Consider the following 25,911-nt stretch of genomic DNA (forward strand, 5'->3'; position numbering starts at 1 on the left):
TTATTTATTTGTCAGAGAAAGAGAGCGCGCACAAGCAGCGGGAGCAAGCAGCAGGCAGAGCAAGCAGAGGGAGAAGCAGGCTCCCTACCGAGCAAGGAGCTCAACCCGGGACTCATGCCAGCAGCCTGGGATCATGACCTGAGCAGAAGGCAGCCAGCGACCGACTGAGCCACCCAGGCCTCCCGGAAACTACAAAATTAAGAAGAATACGAATGCTTTTTTCAGGAACGCCTTATCGGAAGCTCTGCACCTGGATAGAAATCGATGCTGCTGCTCTGTGTCAAAGTGTCTTCGTTCCTCCAGGCAAGAGTGGGATGTTTCATTCTTACTGATGCAATTTCAAACAGCGGCGTGTACTCGGGCTTTAAAGAACTAGCTTTCTCGGAGTTAAGAATGTAGTGTTTATCCAAAGATGGGGTTATGATACTTTTCAGTTGCAGTCTGTCCTTGAAGGAAACACTGTTTACTGTTTACCTTAGAAGTGGCTTTATCGGTTATCCACCTGATAAATGGCTGCGCGGATTTTCACTTAACAGTACAAATGCAAATTACAACTCGGTCTCTCAAACCCTCCGTGGCTGTGCTGAAAATCTAAATTTCCTTAACCTGCTCTCCTCTTATTTCGGACCCTCACGCTTTCCTTGCAGTCCGAGGCTCTGCACCACGCGCAAACGCGCCTCTTCCCTTACGTTAACCATTCAAGTTTTCCGCTCTCCCAAGCCCAACTCAGTGAGCGGGGGCCGCCCGCTCTTCTCAAATCCTATTGGGTAGAGCCTACGCCTCTCATCCCAGGGCAGGACGAGAAAAGGGGGGAGGTGGGGACGCGAGAAGATGACGTCACGGTAACAGGGAGGGACCTTCGGTTGCTTTGGGCTCTCCGTCCGCTGAGGGTGCTGACTGAAGACCGTTCCGTGGGCGACGCCGTCGCTATGACCATTTGTCAGTTCTTCCTTCAAGGCCGGTGCCGCTTTGGAGACCGGTGCTGGAACGAACATCCCGGCGCCGGGGGTGCGGGCGGAGGACGGCAGCAACAGCCCTCAGGTGACGTGCCCCTCCATCCTCCGCCGCCGGTGGAGCTGGGGAAGGCCTGGAGCCAGGGCCGTGGGGCTGAGAACGGGCGTCCGGCGTGGGGCCCGCCGCTCGGCGTAGGGCGGCGGCGCACCGGTCAGGTGACGATGACGTGCCCGCGTCGTCTCCTTTTCGGTCCCGCCCACAGGCCCGGCACAGGTTCTCTCCGGTGCTCCTCTCCGCTGTGTGGGGATTCGGCTGGTTGTAGTTGAGGGGATGAAGACAGGGACTTGGCCTTTGGTACGAATGCGAAACAATGAGTTTTTAGGTCGGAAGTACGTGTCAAAACTCTCTTGTCTGTGCGTAGTGATGGTCCGGAGAATTGGTGTAGGTCGACCCAGACGCCTCCTTGCTTTCCTACCCTTCTGCGTACTGGTTCTTTTTTCTCCCTTGACACCCTATATATAATTTTTACTAAACTTTTTTTTCGAGAGAGGCTAGCAGCTGGGGTCACAGCCTGGATGCTTAACGTTGGGGAAGTCGCAAATTCCTTTGAACAATCTAATAGCTGCAAAGCTCTACCTTAGGCGAACGTACGTGCTCGTAAGTTGGAGGTAAAACTGGAAGGGCGGGTAAAGAACTCTGAGGTAGGGGCGCCTGGGTGGCTCAGTGGGTTAAGCCTCTGCCTTCGGCTCAGGTCATGATCTCAGGGTCCTGGGATCCAGCCCCGCATCGGGCTCTCTGCTCAGCAGGGAGCCTGCTTCCCTTCCTCTCTCTGCCTGCCTCTCTGCCTACTTGTGGTCTCTCTCTGTGTGTCAAATAAATAAATAAAATCTTAAAAAAAAAAAAAAAAGAAGAACTCTGAGGTATGAGAGAAGGGGTGTGGAGGACCACGTTGTCCTATTCCCTGGGTCTAAGTTATTGTCAGAGTTTTTGGAATATTTAAGCCATTGTGGATGAGGTGAAAGGACGGTGTTCAAGGAGAGGAGGGATCAGAAATGAAACCACGCAAAGCAAGGTTTTAAAGGTCAGATGAATAGGTTTTATTTTCTTAGGATTGAAACTTAGTCCTTAAAAGTATCACAAGATGCAGACCCCCTCCTGTTCCTTTCCTTCCCTTCCCTCTTTTAGGACTGTTCGTTTGATCCTTAATTTGTGTTGCATAGTGGTTTCACGTCTGATTGCTCTTCTTGAAGACAGGCCTTTTGCATTACCCACAATTAGTCTTGTGAAATACTCCAAACCAAAAATTAGGACTCGGGGGTCTGATACTTGGGAACGTATTTCCTTGGAAAATGGTACTTAATATTTGACATTCTGTGGAGACTCACTATAGATGTAGTAATCAGAAAGCAAATAGTTAATGGGTTGATGGATGAAGAAAATATAAATAAAACTCAACAAGTAAATAGTATTTATCTCCCAGAAATGAATGCTTCTGTAATTAATAAATGAAGGCAAAAGCTATATACAAAAGAAAGAATGAACTTCTTCAGTTGTGTCATCCCCCAACGAACTTCAGAAAAATAGAATACCATTAACACTTAAATGAGGGATCTGGCCCAGCAATCTGTTCCTTTTTCTCTTTGGTTTTATTAGGTAGTTTTAGAGTTGGGAGATGAATTTTCGTGAAGGAATATATCTCGCATATTCCAGTTTTTAATACATTTCATGGCATATTTCTTAATTCAGTCAGAAACAAGGCAAATTATCTTGGTTCCAACTAGGAAGTGCTGAGTAAATGAGGTAGTTTAAGATTTTATTTATTTATTTGACAGAGAGAGAGCACAAGCAGGGGGAGTGGCAGGCAGAGGAAAAGTGATGTGGGCTCAATCCCAGGACCCTGGGATCATGACCTGAGCCAAAGGCAGATGCTTAACCCACCTGAGCCATCCAGGTGCCCCACAATTTTTTAAAAATACAGAGACAAGGGAAGAGAGTCCTGTTGCCTCATTGTGATAATTATGAAATATTAGAATCTGCTGGTAATAGAACTGAATGCATTTTATTCACATGTAAATTATAATCTCCTTGTGAAAGATAGGTGGGTAAATGTTATTTTCCCAGAGGGAAGACTGAGTCAAGTAGATTTAAGCATCTGTTCAAGGAAAGAGGGTAGAATCTAATTTTTTATATTCAACAAACTCTTTAATACATTATCCATTTTCAGACATTACTGCTATATAGGGTGCTATAAGAGAGCAAGAATGATTAAGACAGCTTTTTATCCTGAAGGAGTTTATGATTTAGGATATATCCTAAATCTACTATCAAGCAATTATTTACTTAATAAGCTTATATCAGCTAAACTTACTAATATATCATTATTTTCCTCTGGGTTTGCACTTCTCTCAATCTTGTTAAACAAAAAATGCCATTAGACCATTACATGATTTGTTGGTTACAAGTATGTAACCAACATATATATGTATATAATATACAAGTATGTATATGTAAGTCAAAAATGAAGAGTTTTCTGATTTAAAATGAGTGGCAGTGTGGTGCTTGTTGAATCTTCGTATAATTTCTGCACATAGTAAGATAATATAATGAAATTTTTAGAGGTTTAAAAGAGGAATTGCCAATAAAATTGTTTTATTCTTTATTTTCAGGTAGTAACAGGCGTGGATGGAATACCACCAGCCAAAGATACTCCAGCGTTATCCAGCCATCCAGCTTCTCCAAATCAACACCATGGGGGGGCAGCAGAGATCAAGAAAAGCCATCTTTCAGTTCCTTTGATTCTGGAGCTTCAACTAGCAGGAACAGAGGGTTTGGAGTGTCCCAGAACCCATTTGCTTCACCCAGCCCTGATGGGCAGAAAGATGAAAAGAAACTTCTGTAAGTGGAAGCCTTCAGAGAAATTACTACCCATTTGCTTATTTTCTTTCAAAAGTACTTAAAATATTTTCTTTAAAAAAGAAGTAATATTGGGGCGCTTGAGTGGCTCAGTGAGTTAAGCCTCTGCCTTCAGCTCAGGTCATGATCCCAGGGTCCTGGGATCGAGCCCCGCATCGGGCTTTCTTCTCAGCAGGGAGCCTGCCTCCCCCTCTCTCTCTGCCTCCCTCTCTGCCTACTTGTGATCTCTGTCTGTCAAATAAATAAATAAAATCTTTAAAAAAAAAAAAAGAAGTAATACATCATTAAAAAATCAGAATAAGCAAAAAGAAGAAAAAGTACCCACAATCCTATCACTCAGAGATAACCCCTATTTTGCATATGTCATAGTATACGTTATTACCCTTAAAAATAGGGGCGCCTGGGTGGCTCAGTGAGTTGAAGCCTCTGCCTTCAGCTCGGGTCATGATCTCAGGGTCCTGGGATCAAGCCCCGCATCGGGCTCTCTGCTCAGCAGGGAGCCTGCTTCCCTTCCTCTCTCTCTGCCTGCCTCTCTGCCTACTTGTGATCTCTGTCTGTCAAATAAATAAATAAAATCTTTAAAAAAATAAAAAAATAAATAAAATGTTTAAAAAAAAAAAAATGTCACCTTTCCATACCAGCACAATGACTTCTCAGGGCTAATTATGCTCTTTCCATTTTTCTATTGATAACACTATATTGTGAATATCTTTCTAAGGTAGTTTTGCTTGAGTTTGTTGTATATTATTAGTTCTTTACAAAGTATGAGGTAATTTAAAGCAGTTTGTATTCTTGGTGGTCACTTACGGCATCTGGTATATTTTTCCTAAAACTTTTACTTCCACTACCCCCATTGAAACTGGTTTCATTTGATTTCCTTCATTACTGTAGAGTAGATTCCCTGTTATTTCCTGATCATAGTAGAATGTGTGACTCGTGCCGAAATAGTCCCTGGCATTCTGTAACTGTTGCCTCAGCTCCCAGGACAGAACTTAAATATATTCATTAGTCTTTTATTTCTCATAATAAATTAGAATGAGTGGTAAACATTTTGATCCATATATCATATACAATTGATATTTTTTTTAAAAAGGTAAAAGAGCAAACAAAGCCCGCCTTCCTGTATTTCATGTTGTAAAAATCCTGAATTTAGTACAGTATCTCTGTGGTATCTATCATTTTTATTAATTGTAGCATTCTGGATGGGGGAGGGAAACATTTAATTTAGAGTTGAATCTACCCACCACTTTGCCAATAAATTAACTATATGGGCGTGGGTCTGTTGTCCCTTTTTGCAAAATATGAGAATTAGACAAAATGATCTCTAAAGTCCTACCCACTTTAAAAATTTTATGGTTCTATATTACGTGGTTCTTTCTTTTTTTTTTATTTAATTTTATTTTTTTTTAGTGTTCCAAAATTCATTGTCTATGCACCACACTCAGTGCTCCATGCAATACGTGGTTCTTTCTTTTCCCAGTTAAATGTTATTGATGTTTATGATAATGAACAAAGAAAGATTAAAATTAGTATTGTATATTTTATTTTAGTTCTTTAAAATATGTATAGTTTGATAGTTCTCATTTACCAAATCTATTGCTTAATGGTTCACTTTACTGGAAAACCAAAACCATGAACTTATTTAATATTATAATATTTAAAATCATTAAATATAGTTCTTAGTTCATAAATTCTGCTTTAAAGAATAGTCTTCAGAAAATACAATGGAAAAAATCTAGGGGCCCCTGGGTGGCTCAGTCAGTTAAGCATCTGACTTGATTTCAGCTCAGGTGGTGATCTTAGAGTCCTGAGATTGAGCCCTGTGTCAGGCTCCACCCTCAGCAGGGAATCTGCTTCTCCCTCTTCCACTGCAGCCACCTTTGCATGTGTACTCTCTCTTGCTCTCTCTCTAAAAATAAATAAAATCTTTTCTTTTTTAATCTGAAATTACATATTTACTACAATTTAAAATTTCAATCATTGAAAATTATAAACAATAAATTTTAACAAGCAGATGAAAAAGATCCTTTGCTCTTTTTTTTTTCCCCAGGGAAGGAATTATAAAAGATATGGAAATTTGGGAATCATCAGGGCAGTGGATGTTTTCTGTTTATTCGCCAATGAAAAAGAAACCTAATATTTCAGGTAATTGAGAAATTGTATGTTTTTAAAATATGTTTTACAACTCTTATTTTCTAAAACCAAGATCATGCCAAGTAAACTAACTACAAACTTAGCTACAGTTAAGAAAGTTTGGACATTGTTTCAAGTATTCCAGTATTCTGGCAGAACTTCGTAATTCAGAAATAAATATTAGAAGATACAGTTCTGTTTTTTTTTTTTTTTAGAAGATACAGTTCATTATGTATCATGAGATACATAGTTCTCGTGAGAAAATACTGAAATCAGTACCCACCACAATTCCAATTCTGTAAGCCCCCAAAGAATCTCTGCTTTCTTGGTTGCCTATGGGTACAACTTCAAAACCTCTTAGCTGTCTGCAGTGACTAGAAGATTCACATCTTACCTACCATTAAGGCCGTGGCTGCCTGATACGGTTCTCCCTTTCTTCCCTATATTTTCTTCTAAAGATAGCTATTTTTCATAAAGCATGTTGAGAACTGTCCTGGAGATAATGTGTGAAGGTAAAGAACTTTAGCTGGGCTACAGGGATAGCATTTGTTTAGAACGCCCTTTTCCCCCTGTTCTCTTTGGTCCATAGTCCCTAAGCCCTTTCTGAGCTAAAACCTAGAGCACCACACTTTTCTAATCCCACTTGGGTGGTCCTGGGCCTCTGCCCTATGGAGTAAACAGCAAGTATCTAGCAGATGAGAGCCTTTGCAATCTCTCAGAACTTTGGGATCCCTGCTCTGTCTCAGCTCTACCTGCTCATTTCCCTATGAACATTGGTATCACATCAGTCCTTAATTATTTATTCACTCAGTCATTCAAGAAAATACTTACAGAATTTCTTTTGTGTCAGGCCCTATTCTTAGCTCTAAGGATAGAGTGATAAGCAAGACAGACAATGTCCCTCCCTTATAGAGCTCATGTTCTTGAGGGAAGGAGACAATAAGTAATATAAATAAATAAGATAATTTCACTAGTTTAAAAAAAAAAGATAGGGCGCCTGGGTGGCTTAGTGGGTTAAAACCTCTGCCTTCGGCTCAGGTCATGGTCCCAGGGTCCTGGGATCGAGCCCCGCATCGGGCTCTCTGCTCAGCGGGGAGCCTGCTTCCTCCTCCCTCTCTCTGCCTGCCTCTCTGCCTACTTGTGATCTCTGCCTGTCAAATAAATAAAAAAATCTTAAAAAAAAAAAAGATAATTTCACTAGTGTTTTCTTTTCTTTTATTTTATTTTGGTAAGATTTATTTATCTATTCCAGAAAGAGAGAGAGAGAGAGAGAGTGTATAAGCCAAGGGAGGGGCAGAGGGAGAGAGAGCAAGAGGGGAGCAGAGCAGACTCCCTGCTGAGCAGGGAACCCAACACCAGGCTTGATCCCACAACCCGTGAGATCAACACCTGAACTGAAACCAAGAGTCAGACACTTAACCAACTAAACCACCCAGTCGCCCCTAAAAAATAATATTTTAGTATCTGAATATTCCATGTGATATTTAGGACATAATTATACTAAAAAAGTATTTGTTGTATATCTGAAATTCAAATTTAATTTGAATAATACAGGGTATTATAATATAATATATATATATATACCCTGTATAATATAATACAGGGTATCCTGTATTATTATTTGCTAAGTCTGGCAACCCTATTCCTGAGAGCATTCTAAAGGCTCAAAATTCAATTTTCATAATAGTACTAAGACATTAATTGCCATTTTCACTCTGTTGACATTCGCAGTATTGGTACGAAAACATTGATGGGTAAAACTTGTATCTTAGTGTGAATCAAGGCAGAGGCAACTTACTGTACTAGCTGACTATAGTAGTCAATACAAAACCATTTTTTTAAAAGTTTTGTTTACTTAAATAATCTCTACAACCAGTGTGGGGCTCAAATTCACAACCCTGAATCAAGAGTCACATGCTCCTCTGACTGAGCCAGCCAGGCACCACAGTAAAAAAAAAAAAAAAAAATTAATGCCGTTATTCACTTAAAATTTCTGATAAAGAAGTAAAAATGTTGATTTTATTAATCTTGACCCTTGAGTGCACACCTTTTTAATCTGTGTGACAAAATAGGAAGCACACATAAGTGCTTCTGCCACATACTTGGATATGATGGTTGTCTTGAGGGAAGGCACTGAGGTTATCATTTGAATTGTGAGCTCAACTAGCTATTTTTTTCACAGACAATATTTACTTGAAAGAATGACTGATAATTGTCATTGCCTAGACTTTGGTATTTGGCAACATTTTCTAAAAAAACTAATGAAGTAAGCCTGTCACATCAAAGAAAAAAATGACTATTTTGTAAATCTTTTTTTTTTTAATTTTTAAAGATTTTATTTATTTATTTGACACAGAGAGAGAGATCACAAGTAGGCAGAGCGAGAGGGGGAAGCAGGCTCCCTTCTGAGCAGAGAGCCTGATACGAGGCTCGATCCCAGGACCCTGAGATCATGACCTGAGCCGAAGGCAGAGGCTTAACCCACTGAGCCACCCAGGCGCCCCAATCTTTTTTTTTTTTTTTTAAGATTTTTTATTTATTTATTTGTCAGAAAGAGCAGAAGCACGGAGAACAGCAGGCAGAACAGGCAGAGCAGGCAGAGGGAGAAGCAGGCTCCCTGCTGAGCAAGGAGCCCAATGTGGGATTCTATCCCAGGACTCTGGGGTCGTGACCTGAGCCAAAGGCAGACACTTAACCAACTGAGCCACCCAGGCGTACCAAAAAATTACTGTTTATTGCCAGTGACAAAATTCAGGCTTTCAAGTGAAAATTATGCATGGCTGAAAAATCCATTCTAAGCGCAAGATAAACCACTGGATTTAATATAAATAGTACAAAAAGTTAATGAATATGGTTTGAGTTTGTATTATAGCTAACATTTAAGAAACTACAACCTATCAAGTTTTGAGGTAGTGTCAAAGAAGAATGTCCACAATTACCTGAAAAAGCTATTTAAGTCCTCCATTTCCAACTACTTATCTGTATTAGAACAAACTTTCTTCATATACTTCAGCTAGGCAATATATTGCAACAGATTGAATGTAGAAGCAGATAGAATAATCCAGCAGTCTTCTATTAAAGTCAAACGTTAAAAAAATTTACAAACAGACCCTCCATCAGCAAAAAGCTGATGACTCACTGAAAGTTCAGAAGAGGGTTACCATTTTTTAGCAATAAAATATTTTTAAATTAAGGTATAGTAAAAAATTGGCAAACATAAGACAATGCTGCTCATCTCACTAAATTTTTACTTTTTTGCTTTGAAAAATAGTCTTTTCATTTATGTTGATAGGTAGTTGGTTCCTTTTTTTTTTTTTTAAGATGTATTTACTTATTTGAGAGAGAGAGAGTGCATGCAGGGGGAGTGGCAGAGGAAGAGGGGGAGAGAGAGAGAATCTCAAGTCAACTCCAAGGTGAACATGGAGCCGAACACAGGGCTCGATCCCATGACCCTGAGATCGTGACCTGAGACGAAATGAAGAGTTGGATGCTCAACCGATGTACCACCAAGGCGCCCCTGGTTTCTTATTTTTATGTGATTTAATAAATATGTTCTGTATTTCTTATTTTTCATTTTAAATATGGTCAATATTGAATGTATAACCTATATAAGCAAAAACTTTTGGGGGTTGTTTAATGATTTTTAAGAACATATTTGGGTCATGAGACTAGAAAGGTGGGGAACTGCTGTCCTAGATTTTTTTTTTTTTTAAGATTTTATTTATTTGAGAGAGAGATCACAAGCATGGGGGAGAGGTAGAGGGAGATGCATGAGCAGGGAGCCCAATGCAGGACTCCATCCCACGACCATAGGTTCATGACCTGAACTGAAGGCAGACATTTAACCTACTGAGCTACCCAGGCACCCAACTGCTGTCCTTAGACATCAATTATAATGAATTAACTTTTCCTGTGCATCTAAAATGATACTATTTTTGTATCACCCTTGAGAGAATTGAGAAAATACTCACTCACATAATTTTCTGTGTCCTGTGGGGCTCAGAGGAGGAACAGCTGGAAGGAGGAAAAAGTGACTTGAGGGAAAGCATTCCTTTAGCTAGAGTGTTTATCTATTCTTAGCAGACAGTATTGAAGATGAGTCCTAAGTGAAAAGAAGGTCGTCACTTAGGGGAATTATTTGGGGAAAACATTCTTAACAATGGGAATAACTAGTGCGTAGCCCCTTGTAGGAACAAGGTTGGCAAGTTTGAGGACTAGTGAGGCCTGAACCACTGGAGGAGAGTGAATAAGGGAAAGAGTCATAGGACACACGCCATGGAGTCAGCCAGGAGCCCCGTCATGTTGGGCCTGATTGTTCTAGGTAGCCATGTGGAGCTTTAAGCGGGAGAAGGACATGATCTGATTAGAAAAAACTCACTTGGACTGTTGTATGAAAAGAAATGGTGTGTAGGGAGTGGTGGGGGGTGGGAAGCAAAATAGAGGCAAGGAGATGAGTTAGGAGACAAATGCTCGTGACTGACTGAATTATAGTTACTAGCAGTGGAGACAGAATTGGTCAAATCCATGTTCCGTTTTGGAGTTAGAACTGGCAGGATGCTGATTAATTAGATGTGAGGGATGAGAAATGCAAGGGGATTCCTAGGTTTTTTGGCCTGAACAGTTAATAAAGATGGTATAAAGATAAGTTGTTAGAAGAATCCAAGGTTCTTGGGGTGCCTGGGTGGCTCAGTGGGTTAAGCCTCTGCCTTCAGCTCAGGTCATGGTCTCAGGATCTTGGGATCAAGCCCTGCATCGGGCTCTCTGCTCAGCAGGGAGCCTGCTTCCCTCTCTCTCTGCCTGCTTCTCTGGCTACTTGTGATCTGTCAAATAAATAAATAAAATCTAAAAAAAAAAGAATCCAAGGTTCTAATTTGAACGTTTAGTCTTTTCTTTATTCTGGGGTACAGGGGTCTGTTGAGTTAATGGTGTGTGGGATATGAGTAGTTCTCTGTAGAAAATATCCTGAACATCCTGAACTTTCTTAAAAAGTTTTCCTAATTATAAATGTATGGCTGTTGCCATAAAGGACTTGAAAAATACAGAAATATGTAAACAAAATAAAGATCACCTGATTTCATAGAGATAACTATAACATTTTAGAGTCTTTCTTTCAAAATAGGCACACACAACCATATTTCCTGTATACATATAAACATATAAAATTAGGATCATAATCTAGTTTTGTATTCTACTTTGTTGTTTTCAGTTTGTCTCTACTACTAAAAATACTAGAATGAACATCTTCATACATAAAACTCTTTGTTTATATATCTAATTATTTCCTGAGGTTAAATCCTAGAAATTCTATTAAGGAAAGAAGGTGTAAACATATTTAAGACATTTGATGCTTATTTACAATTTTTCTCCCAGAAAAACACCTTTTTAATTCCCTTAAAAGCAATTTAGGAGAATATCCATTTTACCACATCCTTAATAATAGTAGGTACCATCCATTTTTAATTTTTTCCATTAAGTAAAGCATTTTGTCTCTATTTTTAATTTTTTTTTTTTTAAGATTTTATTTACTTATTTGACAGAGATCACAAGTAGGCAGAGAGGCAGGCAGAGAGAGAGGAGGAAGCAGGCTCCCCGCTGAGCAGAGAGCCCGATGTGGGACTCGATCCCAGGACCCCGGGATCATGACCTGAGCTGAAGGCAGAGGCTTAACCCACTGAGCCACCCAGGCGCCCCTTTAGTTGTATTTTTAAATTCAACTCTTTTATTTTACTTATTTACTGGCTATTTGAATTTTTTTATGAGTTGGTTGTTTATTTGCCCATATAACTTATTTTTCTTATTGATTTATAAGTATTATTTATAATTGACATTAGCTCTTCTCCAGTCATATATGTTACAGTCATGGTTTTCTCAGTTTACCATTTGCCTTTTAATTTTGCTTACAGTTTCTGACGTGCAGAATATTTTTTAGACAGAAGTTTGAATGTGTATGTGGTCAACCCTTTCTTTTCTTTGTTATTCCTTCCATTCCATTTATCTTCAGAAAATTTCTCCCTTTGAAAATCAGATATCCAATTGTATTTTATTTTAATTTTATACTTTGTTCAACATTAGAATATAGGCTTTGAAATTTTTCCTTATGATTATAAAAATTTCCTTATGATCAACATCAGCATATTTTCTTGTCTAGCACTTCTAGCTTTACTATACTATTAAAAGTATTGGTATTTATTTTAAAGATTCCAATTGATTCCTCACTTCAGGTTTTACAGACATTTCACCAGAGGAGTTGAGGCTTGAATACCATAACTTCTTAACCAGCAATAACTTACAGAGTTATGTAAGTTTGTTTCCTATTCATCTACCTTGATACCAAATTAGCTGTTAATTACTGTCTTCTCTGTTTGTAGTGGCTTGCTTATATGTTAGCAAAGTGGATGAGGTCTAGAATTTTTCTCAAGACAAGGCTATTTGTATTTTCTAAATTACTTTCTTTGAAATTGGTTGGTTATCTAACATGGTAATAATATATTTTGGCTGTATAACTAGGAATGTCACTATTTTTATTAGAAATAATAGCACTTACTCCTAGAAGTCAGATCCTTTCATCATTTGACATTTATGGAGCATCTCTTAGGTACAGACACCATGATGAATGCTAGAAAAACAAAGTGAAAAAAGATACCGTCTGTTTGTACATATTAACATTCTCATGTATCAGATATCAAAAAATAAAAAAGCTGGGCTTAAGTAAGTTTGGTGCTAAAGGAAATGACATAAACTGTATTTTGTGTTGTCTACAGTCATGATCAAGCATTTCTACCAGTACCCATGTTTGCCTCCCATCCAGATATAACTCTCTCTGTGCTACCACATACTTGAGATTCTGAACCAGGGGACACCACTCCCTGTTGGAGAACAGGGAGCGAACTATAGCTGGAATATCTTGGGCAAATTGTACATTTTGCCATAAAAATGTTTTATAAACTTTTTATGATTTTGGCAAGTAAAGACATGAAGTTGTTGGAGAAACAAAGTTAAAACACTCAAAATTGACTCGTTATTTTTCTGTCTTCTCTCTTCAGCTAAATTCCCTCCAACAGTTAATAAATCAATGGAGAAATAGAATAAATGAACTGAAGAGCCTAAATACATCAGCTAACATAGTCTTGGTGAGTATTGGAGAGTTTTCTACTGGAAGTATCTTATCTATTGCTTTTTTGCAGAGAATTTCACTTTGAATTTGGAAAGCAAAACTAAAATTCTCTGTCAGGAATTATGATACACACACATTCTCAAGACTGTATCATCATTTAAAGTCACAGTCCTGGAATTGCTTTTTCTCTGTTCCTTAGTCAGAAAAGCACAGATAACTTTGCTTTCTTAAAACTATTTTTAGGGTAAAGTTTTTTACTTCGGTGGTCTAGTTTTGAAAATATTATATAAATTTAAGTATGTAACATTATCAGCATTTACAAAGAAATTGCTCTGAAAAATGGTATGAATATACATTTAGACTAATGTATACTTCTGTGACTGAAAACCACTCACCATATGTTCCCTGACTTATATAGAAATGCCTTTAGTAGATACATACCCACTTGTCTCCAAAGATACATGGTCCCGACTGTAGCATATTCATTATCTCTATCACTAAAGTTATGATGTTTTATTCCCATAAAAACTCTTTAGGAACCTTATTTTGAAATAAGATATTTACAGTTTCCCAGCTGATTTATGCTTCTACTTTCTGAAAAGGATTTGAGAGTTGTGGTTGTCTAACTTAGTAAATGACTATGTGACCATTCCAGCACCCACCCCTTTCTTAAATATGTACTTCCTAAACAGACTTTTGGGTGAGCTCATTTCTTCACTGTTTAGTTGTTATGATGCCATTTAAATTTAGTAGGACATATTGGAGGTATTCTGTCCCTATGTGAGAGGTGGCCCAGCTCACCACTGCTAATGTAGAAGAGATAACTGAGTCCAAAGAACTACAGAACTTTCCTTGGGATTAGAACTTCCTTGCCCTTTGTCAGCTCTCTAGGAGCCCCTCCAGAGGTGAGGAGGGTCCTGAACAGTCCTCCCACAGGGGGCTTAGAATGTGTCAGTAGTTTATTCTTTATGCCAAGTAGTTAATTCTTTGTTCTTTTAATCCAGCATATGTATATGTTTATCAATGTACCTGTTGATGAATATTACACTGAGGGAGAGAAGCTAGACCAAAAAAGGAAAAAGAAAAAAAGTACATACTTTGTGATTTCATTTATATGAAAAACTAAAGAAAACAAACTTCATCAGAGCACCTGGGTGGCTCAGTCAGTTAAGCATCTGACTCTTGATTTCAGCTCAGGTCATGATCTCAGGGTGGTGAGACTGAGCCCCTTGTTGGGCTCTGCACTCAGTGTAGTGTCTGCTTCACATTCTCTCTCCTTCTCCCTCCTACTCACTTTCTTTCTCAAATAAATAAATTTTTAAAAATCTCTCTCTCTCTCTCTCTTTTTTTTTTTTTAAGATTTATTTGTTTGTTTGACAGAGAGAGACAGCAAGAGAGAGAACACAAGCTGGGGGAGTGAGAGAGGAAGAAGCAGGCTTCCCGCCAAGCAGGGAGCCCAATTCGGGGCTTGATCCCAGGACTATGGGATCATGACCTGAGCCGAAGGCAGACACTTAATGACTGAGCCACCCAGGCGCCCCTTTATAAATCTTTAGAAAAAAGAAAACAAACCTCATTTATAGTGATAGGAAGGAGATGAGTGGTTCATGATACCTAGGGTTTGGGAGAGGCTTGACTGAGAAGGAACACAAGGGATCTTTGAAGGGTGATGGAAATATTTTAAATCTTTTTTTTTTTTTTTTTTTTTTTAAAGATTTTATTTATTTGACAGAGAGATCACAAGTAGGCAGAGAGGGGGGTGGGGAAGCAGGTTCCTTACGGAGCAGAGAACCCAGATGCGGGGCTCGATCCCAGGACCCTGAGATCATGACCTGAGCTGAAGGCAGAGGCTTAACCCACTGAGCCACCCAGGCGCCCCGGAAATATTTTAAATCTTGATTGTCATGGCTATAAGTTTGTCAAAACTCACTGAAATATATGTATGTATGACAGATGCACTTTATTGCTTATAAACTATACTTCCGTGGAATTGATTTTTGAACAATGCTATTGAGGCCTCCAAATGAGAGAGATCATATCTGTTTGAGTTGGTCAGGAAAAGATTCTTGAGGGTAAGGAGTAAGGGAAAGTTCCTCAAAAGGGAGATTAAAGGGTCACCTGGGTGCCTCAGTCAGTTGGGCATCTCCTTTGGTTCAGGTCATGATCTCAGGGTCCTGGGATCAAGCCCCACATCGGGCTCCCTGCTCAGTGGGGAGTCTTCATCCCCCTCTCCCTTTACCGCTCACCCCCTGCTCATGCTTTCTCTCTCAAATAAATAAATAAATAAAATTTTTTTTTAAAGGGAGATTAAGATTTCACTATGCACAGATGAAAAACATTTCTAGTGTAGAAAATAGCAAGAACAAAAAGTATTCTCAGGGATAGGAAATATTTACTAGAGTTCAATAGTAAGCTTTTAATGTAATTGTGAATCAGGTCAAGTATTAGAGTAAGCAGATTGGGTAGCCTCTAAAGGCCCTTTATGTGAAATCTTGATAATTAACCTATAGACACTGAAAAATATTATTAAAATTTTTTTTCATTTTTCAGACATATTCATTGAAGAAATTTAGAAAATATTTTAGAAGCTTAAATTAAAATTAAAATCACCCATAATTCATCAGCCAGTTGCTCTTACCTCATTGAGATTGGTCTGTCTTCTTCTGTGCATATTCATATTGTGGGCATTTTTCTGTGTTAAACATATTTTTTAAGTGTACATTTTAAAACTTGAATTTGCCTATAAAGTGTATGGGTATTAAATAAAGTAATTATTAATTACTTTATTATTTGCCTACTTTTTTTTAAAGCTCTCAGATGTAAAGGATGGAATAAATCAACCAGCACCTGCATTTGGATTTGGCAGTACAAATGCAGTAACATTTGGATCACCAGGTAAATGATAAAGTAATGCAAGACTTCATTAATTTTAGAAATGTGGGATTTTAGAGAATTTAGATCATAAAGTCTGAAGGTATGTTAAGTGGCTTTTAATTTTTTTTTAATTTTTAAAATATTTTTTAATTTAGATTCATTTAATTAACATAGTGTAGGGGCACCTGGGTGGCTCGGTGGGTTGAGGCCTCTGTCTTCGGCTCAGGTCATGATCCCAGGGTCCTGGGATTGAGCCCAGGGTCCTGGGATCGAGCCCCGCTTCGGACTCTCTGCTTGGCGGGGGGCCTGTTTCCCCATCTCTGTCTCTGCCTGCCACTCTGCCTACTTGTGATCTGTCAAGTGAATGAATAAAATCTTTAAAAAAACAAACAAATGTATAGTGTATTATTAGTTTCAGAGGTAGAGTTCAGTGATTCATCAGTCTTATATAACATCCAATGCCCATTGTATCACGTGCCCTCCTTAATGTCCATCACCCAGTTACTCCATCCCCCAACACCCTCCCCTCCAGGAACCCTCAGTTGAATGTATAGATTGTTCTAGGTAGCATAGACTTTTTTTTTTTTTTTAAGAATTTATTTGTTTATTTGACAGAGAGAGATCACAAGTAGGCAGAGAGGCAGGCAGAGAGAGAGAAGAGGAAGCAGGCTCCCTGCTGAGCAGAGATCCCGATACGGGACCCAATCCCAGGACCCTGAGATCATGACCTGAGCCGAAGGCAGAGGCTTAACCCACTGAGCCACCCAGGCGCCCGGTAGCATAGACATTTTAACAGTACTTGTTCTTTCAATCTATTAGGATGGAATGTTTTCCCATTTCCTTTTGTCTTCCTCAATTTCATGAGTGTTCTATAGTTTTCTGATCACAGATCCTTTGCCTCTTATTCCTAGGTATCTTAGAGTTTGGGGGACAATTGTAAATGGGATCGACTCCTTAATTTCTCTTTCTTGTGTCTCATTCTTAGCGCATAGAAATACAACTGGTTTCTGTGTATTGATTTTATATCCTGCCACTTTACTGAATTCCTGTATGAGTTCTAGCAATTTGGGGGTGGAGTCTTTTGGGTCTTCCACATAGAGTATCATGTCATCTGCAAAGCATGAGAGTTTGACTTCTTCTGTGCCAATTCAGATGCCTTTTATTTCTTTTTGTTGTCTGATTGCTGGGGCTAGGACTTCTAGTACTTTGTTGAACAGCAGTGGTGAGAGTGGACAGCCCTGTCATGTTCCTGACCTTAGGGGGAAAGCTCTCAGTTTTTCCCCATTGAGAATGATATTCACTGTGGGCTTTGCATTTATGATATGGCTTTTATGATACTGAGGTGTGTTCCGTCTATCCCTACGCTGTGAAGAGCTTTAATCAAGAAAGGATGCTGTACTTACCAGATGCTTTTTCTGCATCTGTTGAGAGGATCACATGGTACTTGTTCTTTCTTTTATTAATGTAGTGTATCACATTGATTGGTTTGCAGATGTTGAACCACCCTGGCAGCCCAGAAATAATTCCCACTTGGTCATGGTGGATAATCCTTTTAATGTACTGATTGATCCTATTGGCTATTATCTTGGTGAGAATTTTTGCATTGATGTTCATTAGGGATATTGGTCTGTAATTCTCCTTTTTGGTGGGGTAATGCTGGCCTCATAGAATGAGTTTGGAAGTTTTCCTTCCATTTCTACTTGTTGAAACAGCTTTGGAAGAATAGGTATTCATTATTCTTTAAATGTTTGGTAGAATTCCCCTGGGAAGCCATCCGGCCCTGGACTCTTGTTTATTGGGAGATTTTTGGTGACTGCTTCAAATTCCTTGTTGATTATGGATCTGTTTAGGTTTTCTATTTCTTTTTGGTTCAGTTTTGGTAGTTCATGTGTCTCTAGGAATGCATCCATGTCTTCCACATTGCCTACTTTGTTGGCCTATAGTTGCTCATAATATGTTCTTATAATTGTATTTCTTTGGTGTTGGTTGTGATCTCTCCACTTTCATGATTTTATTTATTCAGGTCCTTTCTCTTTTTCTTTTTGGAAAATCTGGCCAGGGGCTTATCAATCTTGTTAATTCTCTCAAAGAACCAGCTCATAGTTTCATTGATCTGGTGTACTGTTCTTTTGGTTTCTATTTCATTGATTTCTGCTCTAATCTTTATTAATTCTCTTCTCCTGCTGGGTTTAGGCTTTACTTGCTGTTTTTTCTCCAGCTAGTTTAGGTGTAAGGTTAGATTCTCTATTTGGGACCTTTCTTGTTTCTTGAGAAAGGCATATATTGCTGTATATTTTAGGACTGCCTTTGCTGTATCCCAAAGCTTTTGAACCATGGTGTTTTCATTTGTTTCCATGAATTTTTAAAATTCTTTAGTTTCCTAGTTTACCCATTCATTCTTTAGTAGGATGGTCTTTAGCTTCCATGTATTTGAGTTCTTTCCAGCTTTCCTCTTGTGGTTGAGTTCCAGTTTCAAAGCACTGTGGTCTGAAAATATGCAGGGAATGATCCCAGTCTTTTGGTACTAGTTGAGACCTGATTTGTGACCCAGGATGTGATCTATTCTGGAGAATGCTCCATGTGCACTAGAGAAGAATGTGTATTCTGTTGCTTTGGGATGGAATGTTCTGAATATATCTGTAGTCCATCTAGTCTGGTGTGTCAATTAAAGCCCTTATTTCCTTGTTAATCTTCTGCTTAGACTATCTGTCCATTGCAGTGAGTGGGGTGTTAAAGTCCCGTACTAATATTGTATTGTTATCAAGGTGTTTCTTTAATTTTGTTATTAATTGGTTTATCTATAAATAGCTGCTCCCATGGTAGGGGTGTAAATAGTTGCAATTATTAGGTTTCTTGTTGGATAGACCCTTTAATTATGTTATAATGTCCTTCCTTATCTCTTATTTCAGTCTTTGGTTTAAAATATAATTTGTCTTTTGATGTCCATTAGCATGATAAATGGCTTTCCACCCACTCCCTTTTAATCTGAAGGTGTCCTTGGGCTTAAATTAATCTCTTGCAGACAGCATATGGATGTGTCTTGCTTTTTTTTTTTTTTTTTTTTTTTAAAAGATTTTATTTATTGGGGCACCTGGGTGGCTCAGTGGGTTAAAGCCTCTGCCTTCAGCTCAGGTCATGATCCCAGGGTCCTGGGATCGAGCCCCGCATCGGGCTCTCTGCTCTGCAGGGAGCCTACTTCCTTTTCCCTCTCTCTCTCTCTCTCTGCCTGCCTCTCTGCCTACTTGTGATCTCTGTCTGTCAAATAAATAAATAAAATCTTAAAAAAAAAAACCTTTTAAAGATTTTATTTATTTATTTGTCAGAGAGAGAGTATGCACAAGCCAGGCAGAGTGGCAGGCAGAGGCAGAGAGAGAAGCAGGCTCCTTGCTGAGCAAGGAACCTGATGCACGGGACTCTATCCCAGGACGCTGGGATCATGACCTGAGCCGAAGGCAGCGGCTTAACCGACTGAGCCACCCAGGCACCCCGTGTCTTGCTTTTTTAACCAATCTGATACCGTGTCCTTTGTGGCATTTAGCCCATTTACATTCAGAGTAACTACTGAAAGATGAATTTAGTGCCATTGTATTACCTATAAAGTCAGTTTCTGTATATTGTCTCTGCTCCTTTCTGGTCTTTGTTACTTTTGGGCTTTCTCGTCACTTAAAGTATCCCCTTTAATATTTCTTCCAGGGCTGGTTAAGTGATCACAAATTCTTCTAGTTTCTGTTTGTCCTGGAAGCTCTTTTCTCTCCTCTTCTGAATGACAGCCTTATTGGATAAAGTATCCTTGGCTGCATATTTTTTTCATTTAGCACCCTGAATATATCATGCCAATCCTTTCGGGCCTCCAGGTCTCTGTGGATATATCGGCTGCCACTCAAATGTTTCTACCCTCCTAGGTTAAGGACCTCTTGTCCTGAGTTGCTCTCAGGATTTTCTCTTTGTCTCTGAAATTTGCAAGCTTCACTATTATAAGTTGAAGTGTTGACTTATTTTTATTGATATTGAGAGGGGTTCTCTGTACCTCCTGGACTTGAATGCCTGTTTCCCTCTCCAGGTTAGGGAAATTCTCAGCTATAATTTTGCTCAAATATACGTTCTTCCCCTCTCTCTCTTTACTCTTTTTCTGGGATCCCAATTATTCTAATATAGTTTTACTTTTAGTATCACTTGTCTCTCAAATTCTCACCTTGTGATCCAGTGGTTGTTAATATCTCTTTTTCTCAGTTTTTTAATTCTCCATCATTTTGTCATCTGTATCACTAATTTTCTCTTCTGCCTCATTTATTCTATTAGTTAGAGCCTCCGTTTTTTAATTTTAGCTCATAAATAGCCTTTTTAATTTCAACTTAATTAGATTTTAGTTCTTTTATTTCTCCACAAAGGGACTTTCTGGTGCCAGCTATGCTTTTTTCAAGCCTAGCAGTATCTTTACAATTGTTACTCTGAACTCTAGTTCTGACATCTTACTTATATCCATACTGATTAGGTCTCTGGCAGTCAGTACTGCCTCTTGTTTTCTTTTTTGAAGTCAGTTTTTCTGTCTTGTCATTCTGTCCATAGAAGAATAAATGAGTGAGAGAACAAAATACTAAAATAGAAACAATGACCCCAGAGAAATATACTGTAAACAAATCAGAAGAGACCTGAAACCAAAAAGAAAATTAGAAAGAGAGAGAGAGAGAGAATATAATCAGACATATGAACAGAGCAGAGCAATGCAAGAGATCCTGGGTATATTTTGGTCTGTTCGTTAGAAAACTAGATCCCAAAATTGTAAAGAAAGAAAAACTTATGTATATACAAAAATCAAATTAAATACAATGAAAGGATAGAATATAACCATAAAAATGAAAATTAAAAAAGACTTAAAAGAGTTGATAAGGGTAGTCTAGGTTCACCCAGAGGATGCCTGGGTGGCTCAGTTGGTTAAGCCGCTGCCTTCGGGTTAGGTCATGATCCCAGAGTCCTGGGATCGAGTTCCGCATTGGGCTCCTTGCTCGGTAGGGCCTGCTTCTCTCTCTGCCTCTGCCTGCCACTCTGCCTGCTTGTGTGTGCTCTCTCTCACTCTCTCTCTGACAAATAAATACATAAATAAATAAAATCTTTAAAAAAAAAAAAAGCAGGATGTATGACATCCTTGTCTTAAAAAAGAGTTGATAAAATAAGAAATTGCTTGAAAAGGAAAAAGAAAAAAAGTTAAAATTGAAAGACTGTAAGACGCCTGGGTGGCTCAGTTAAGTGTCTGCCTTTGGCTCTGGTCATGATCCCAGGGTCTTGGGATCAAGTCCTACATCAGGTTCCCTGCTCAGCAGGGAGCCTGCTTCTCCTCTCACCCTCTGCCTTCCCCTCCCCCTCTGCCTTCCCCTCCCCCTGCTTGTGCTTTCTCTCTCTCTCTCTCTCAAATAAAGTCTTAAAAAAAAAAGTAAGACTGAGGAATTATTAGGAAATACCATGAATTCTATGTACTGTTTTTCCCTAGTGCTGAAGTTTTGTAGTTCTCTGTGATTGGTAAACTTGATCTTAGCTGGGTGTTGTTGGTGATCTTCTGGGAAAGGGGCCTGTTGCACTGATTCTCAGGTGTCTTTGTCCCAGGGAGAATTGCACTGCCTTTGCCAGGGGGCACACTAAGTGTAAGCACTCCAGATTGCTGTTTGTGGCCTTTGTTCCCTGAAGGCTTTCCGTGCTGTGTTAGAGGATGAGAATGAAAATGGCAGCCTCCCAGTCTCTAACCCTAGAGCTGAAAGCTCATACCCCCCACTCCTCAGTACGCCCTCAAGGAAAAGCTGTCTTCCTGGTCTCCTTTAGCACTCTGTGCTCACCCAGCCCGTGGCCAAGTGTTTGTATCTCAGGCATGCAACTCTGTTTCAAGTCTCCAAAGCCTGCAGACTCCTGCAGCTCATACCCATAATCCTCCTCCCCATGGGCAAAGAGGGGGTTGTCTCACCACGATTCTGCCACTTGCTGGGCCCCTGCTCAGAGAACAGTTGCCCAGCCATGCCACAATTTGCAGTTTATGGTAACACGGAGCAGAAAGCCCACTCCTGAGCTTGCCATTTGTAGCTGGCTTTGCCGCTCTGATGCTTGGGAACTCTGCCACATTCAGGCACCCCAGGTCTTCCTTTGCGCTCTGGGGTCCTGAGATCACACTCTCCCCCATAGGATTCTGCCCTGCTTCACCACCTGAGCGCCTTTCAGGCAGGCATATCCCTCACCTGGACAAACAGACTTCTAAAAGTTCCCATTTTGTGCTCTGCTGCTGTCTCACTTTCTGGTAGCCAGCTTGCAAACCCCCGCCCCACTGCCATTTATCTTCTGATACATCACCTCGGATTCACCTCTCTGCATCTCCTACCTTGCAGAAAGTGGTCACTTTTCTGTTTGTAGAATTGCAGCAATTTTTTTCTTAGATCTCCAGTTGAGTTCACAGGTGTTCAGAATGATTTTTAGCTATCTAGCTGAATTCCAGGGACCAGAGAAAACTAAGGTCTCCTACTTCTACACCATCTTCCTCCCTCTCTTTAAGTGATTTTTAAATCATCATTGCAGATTCTACTACCTTCTATAATGGAGCTTCAGAGAATTTGGCTCATTAATCATTTGTGAAATAGGGGTCATGCTGGGCACATTTTTTGAAAGACCCTGTAGCTCAGGCTTTCAGAGTATATTTTAGCAATGGTTTTTCAAAAGTTTTATCAGAGTACATAGTAGCTATGGTAGCAGCACATTGAGGACCTTCTTTTCACAGTGCATAACAGTATAATATTGTCTCAAGTGACAATACTGTATCACTATTTTTTTTAGTTTAAAAGAAAAATTGTTTTAAGTTAGTATACAGAGGTAAACAGCAGTTCTTAGAGACAAAAAGGCAAATTAGGACTGAGGAGTTTAAACTGTCATAAAAAGTATAAAAATAAAAATGGCAACTCTGGAAAAATTTTAGCCAAAAACTAGAGATGTTAATTAAGTACAATTTCATCAGATTTGTCTTAGTTGAGAGCTGGAAGGGGTTTGAGAATCACTCCATTTATACAGGAGGAAACTGAGATGAAGTGACCACTCTACATTTGCTTAAAAGAATATAGCTAAGGAAAGAGTTACTTCTTTGATAATGGATGTGGCTGATTTATTTGAGGTTGAAGCAGAAAGCGAAAGTCCACCTCCTAATCCCAGAGGTTTCTCAAAGCTGTCTCCATGAGAGAGGATGATCAAATGAGGTCAGGTATAGCAGAAAGATAGGACAACAGGGTTTAGTGGGTTTGTTCTAGCTTCTTCTTTTCACTTCTCTTTCCATCCACTAAGCTTCTCACATTCAAACATGGTAGAAATAAGAGAAAAAGGAGGGGTGGTTAATATGGTTACATTCTTTACTATAATAGTTTATTTTTTCCTTTTTCTGATTTTTGTAGGTTTTCCAGTGAATAACAGCAGCAGTGCTCAGAATTTTAGTTTTAAACCAAGCTCTGCCCCTTCTGGAAGTCCTCCTATGTTTGGGAATACTCCAGCATTTGGAGCTGCATCCTCTGCCAGTTCTGCCATCACTACTTCTGTTCCAGCATTTGGATTTGGGAAACCTGCAGTCACATCTGCTGCTTCATTTTCTTTTAAAAGTCCTGCAGCCACTGGTTTTGGATCACCTGGATTTTCAGGATTTCCAATTTCCATGGCAGCAGGCTCTTTTGGAGCTCCAGGGGCCCCAGCCTTTGGAAGTGGTACTTCTGTGGCTGGTTTTGGTAGTCTAGGTTCACATTCCCACACTGCTTTTTCCAAGTCATCTAGCAACACCTTTGGAAACAGTAGCATATCTACCTCTCTCCCAGTCTCAAATGGCAGCACCACAACAGATAACAAATTATTCACACCCAAGGATCAACTCACAGCGGAAGAACTGGAGCAATTTCAATCCAAGAAATTTACTCTAGGAAAAATTCCTCTAAAGCCACCACCTACGGAACTTCTAAATATTTGAAAGGACAATTTTAAATACAGAAAAGAACAGCTCTTAAAATTGTTCTGAGTGGTTTGTATAAAATTGCTTTGAGTGATTCAAATATATACATATATATGTATATATGTACATATATACTTAAAAGGAATATAAGCTTTCATTAATAACTTTAGGGGTCTTGAAATTCAATATTTTTTCTAAGTAAAGCATAAAAAGTACTCTGCAAGAGGTTTTTTAAAAATTCAATTATGAATGGAATCGAAAAAACTGTCAGTATGCACTGAATAAGTGCTTTTCTCATTCTATATCACTTTACTGTCTTACCATTTAAAGGTTTACCTTTAAATATATATATATTTGTTTGTTTGTTTGTTTTTTGTTTTGTTTATTTTTTAGAAAGGAGATCATTTCTAAAGCCATGAGGGGAAAAAATGCTTAATTATTTAGCTTGCTTATCAAATAAACATCAGTAGCATGACTATCCTTCATGTTAAAGAAAATTCTCTTAGAGAAATAATAGTTTTTAAACTTCTTTTTATTATTCAGACCAACAAGGCATTTTCCCCTCATAATTTTGTTCCCCCTCCAATTTTGACTCTCTTATGGACCACCATTTGAGTTTTCTTGAACAATTTTAGACTGATTTTTATCAGGGCCTAACTTCTGTATAATTCTGTTTTTTCCTCACATTATCCCATCAAGTTGGCAGGTTGTAAGAGGAATGGAAATTGTGGTCTCATGTGAATAAATAGTGTATGTGGTAGGGTCAGGATTCACCAGCTCTGGTGAGCTTCTGTTAGAATTCTCAGACATGTTTTGATCTTCCTGTGCCTGTATATCTGTGTAAGATATACAAGAGTGATGTCTTGTATATCTTACATATAGTTGATCCAAGCCAAAGACTCGTCATGAGTTGAGACTTATGTGTCAGAGTTCTGTTTTCCTCTCTCAAGCCTCCATAATGACATAGCTCGCACAACAGAACAGTTACCTGACATAGATCTGGGATTGAGCTGATTTTTTAACGTGAAAATAGAACCTTACCTAATAAAACATACACCCCAAATGATTTTAGAGTTTATGCAAAGAACTCAGTCCTCAGAAGATCCAGATTCTATTGTTATTTCTTTCAAAGAACTGTATGATTCCCAGCTAACACTTCTGGAAGCCCAAAATTTGGGATTGAATCTGTAGCCAAGGGGTATATGTTTGAAACCATCCTTGGTGTGGAAAGAGTAAAAAGATCCTAAGTTCCTGCTTTGGTCTCAAGCTCTAAAGACTTTCCAATGTTTCTTCACTCCTAGGATTTTTCTACGTGATGGAATAAACCCTATGCTACCAGGCTTACTAGTCTCCTGTGGGTCCCAGTTGAACTTTCCAGTGTCCTAGAGGCTCTGAGGATGCAAATTAAGGATGTAGTGTTTCTAAATTTGCCTGGCTACAAGCATTACATGAGGTATTTGCTAAATTGCATATCCAGAATAATATATCCACTAGGCTAGGCCTGGGGATGTGTTTTTTACAAAGTGTTTCATGAGATTCTATAAGCAAGTTTGGGAGAAAGGAGCCTATCTAGCTGCATTTAGGCTTCTTAGTAATATATGACTTGGGAGTTTTGTTGTAATTGTTGAAGTCTATTTTATGTGCTTGCGCATGTGCACACAGACACACACACAGTGTGGTGAACTTAGATCCAAGGTGGTTAAGAAGTACAGTTGTCAAAAAGCACAAGTAAGTGCTATGGGTTACCTAAAAGTCTGAGAAACTAAAGCAAAGGAGTTAATGAAGTAGAAACCAGCAGTATGCAAGCATACCAGTATCAAGAGTCCAAGAAGGCCTGAGCTCCTAGACCTAGCTAAGGGACAGCAGGACTTCAGAAAATCAGAAAGAGGTACCAATGAGGTTGTGGCCAGGTAGACTGAGTTTCAAGACCCTGGGAGGGTGTGGACAGGGGAAAAAGCAAACACAAGAG

General features: G+C 39.2%; 1 protein-coding gene across 1 annotated transcript; it reads left to right on the forward strand.

Annotated features, from left to right (window-relative positions):
- On the forward strand, positions 1-25,207 carry NUP42 (nucleoporin 42). The gene is made up of 7 exons (XM_080818564.1): positions 1-1,041; positions 3,621-3,849; positions 5,918-6,012; positions 12,222-12,298; positions 13,044-13,130; positions 15,925-16,009; positions 23,401-25,207. Exons 1-7 carry the CDS (start codon positions 930-932, stop codon positions 23,958-23,960), a joined length of 1,245 nt encoding a protein of 414 aa, XP_080674690.1. The 5' UTR covers positions 1-929; the 3' UTR covers positions 23,961-25,207.
- The last annotated feature ends 704 nt before the right edge of the window (positions 25,208-25,911 follow it).

Source organism: Martes martes (assembly GCF_963455335.1).
Source record: "Martes martes genome assembly, chromosome: 11".
NCBI lineage: Eukaryota > Metazoa > Chordata > Mammalia > Carnivora > Mustelidae > Martes > Martes martes.

What these genes read in the sequence shown, in the direction of transcription:
- NUP42 (XM_080818564.1), top strand. Translation starts at nt 930, where the DNA reads ATGACCATTTGTCAGTTCTTCCTTCAAGGCCGGTGCCGCTTTGGAGAC. An exon ending in ACGGCAGCAACAGCCCTCAG is followed by an intron (nt 1,042 to 3,620) that starts GTGACGTGCCCC and finishes CTTTATTTTCAG; the next exon opens with GTAGTAACAGGCGTGGATGG. An exon ending in AAAGATGAAAAGAAACTTCT is followed by an intron (nt 3,850 to 5,917) that starts GTAAGTGGAAGC and finishes TTTTTTCCCCAG; the next exon opens with GGAAGGAATTATAAAAGATA.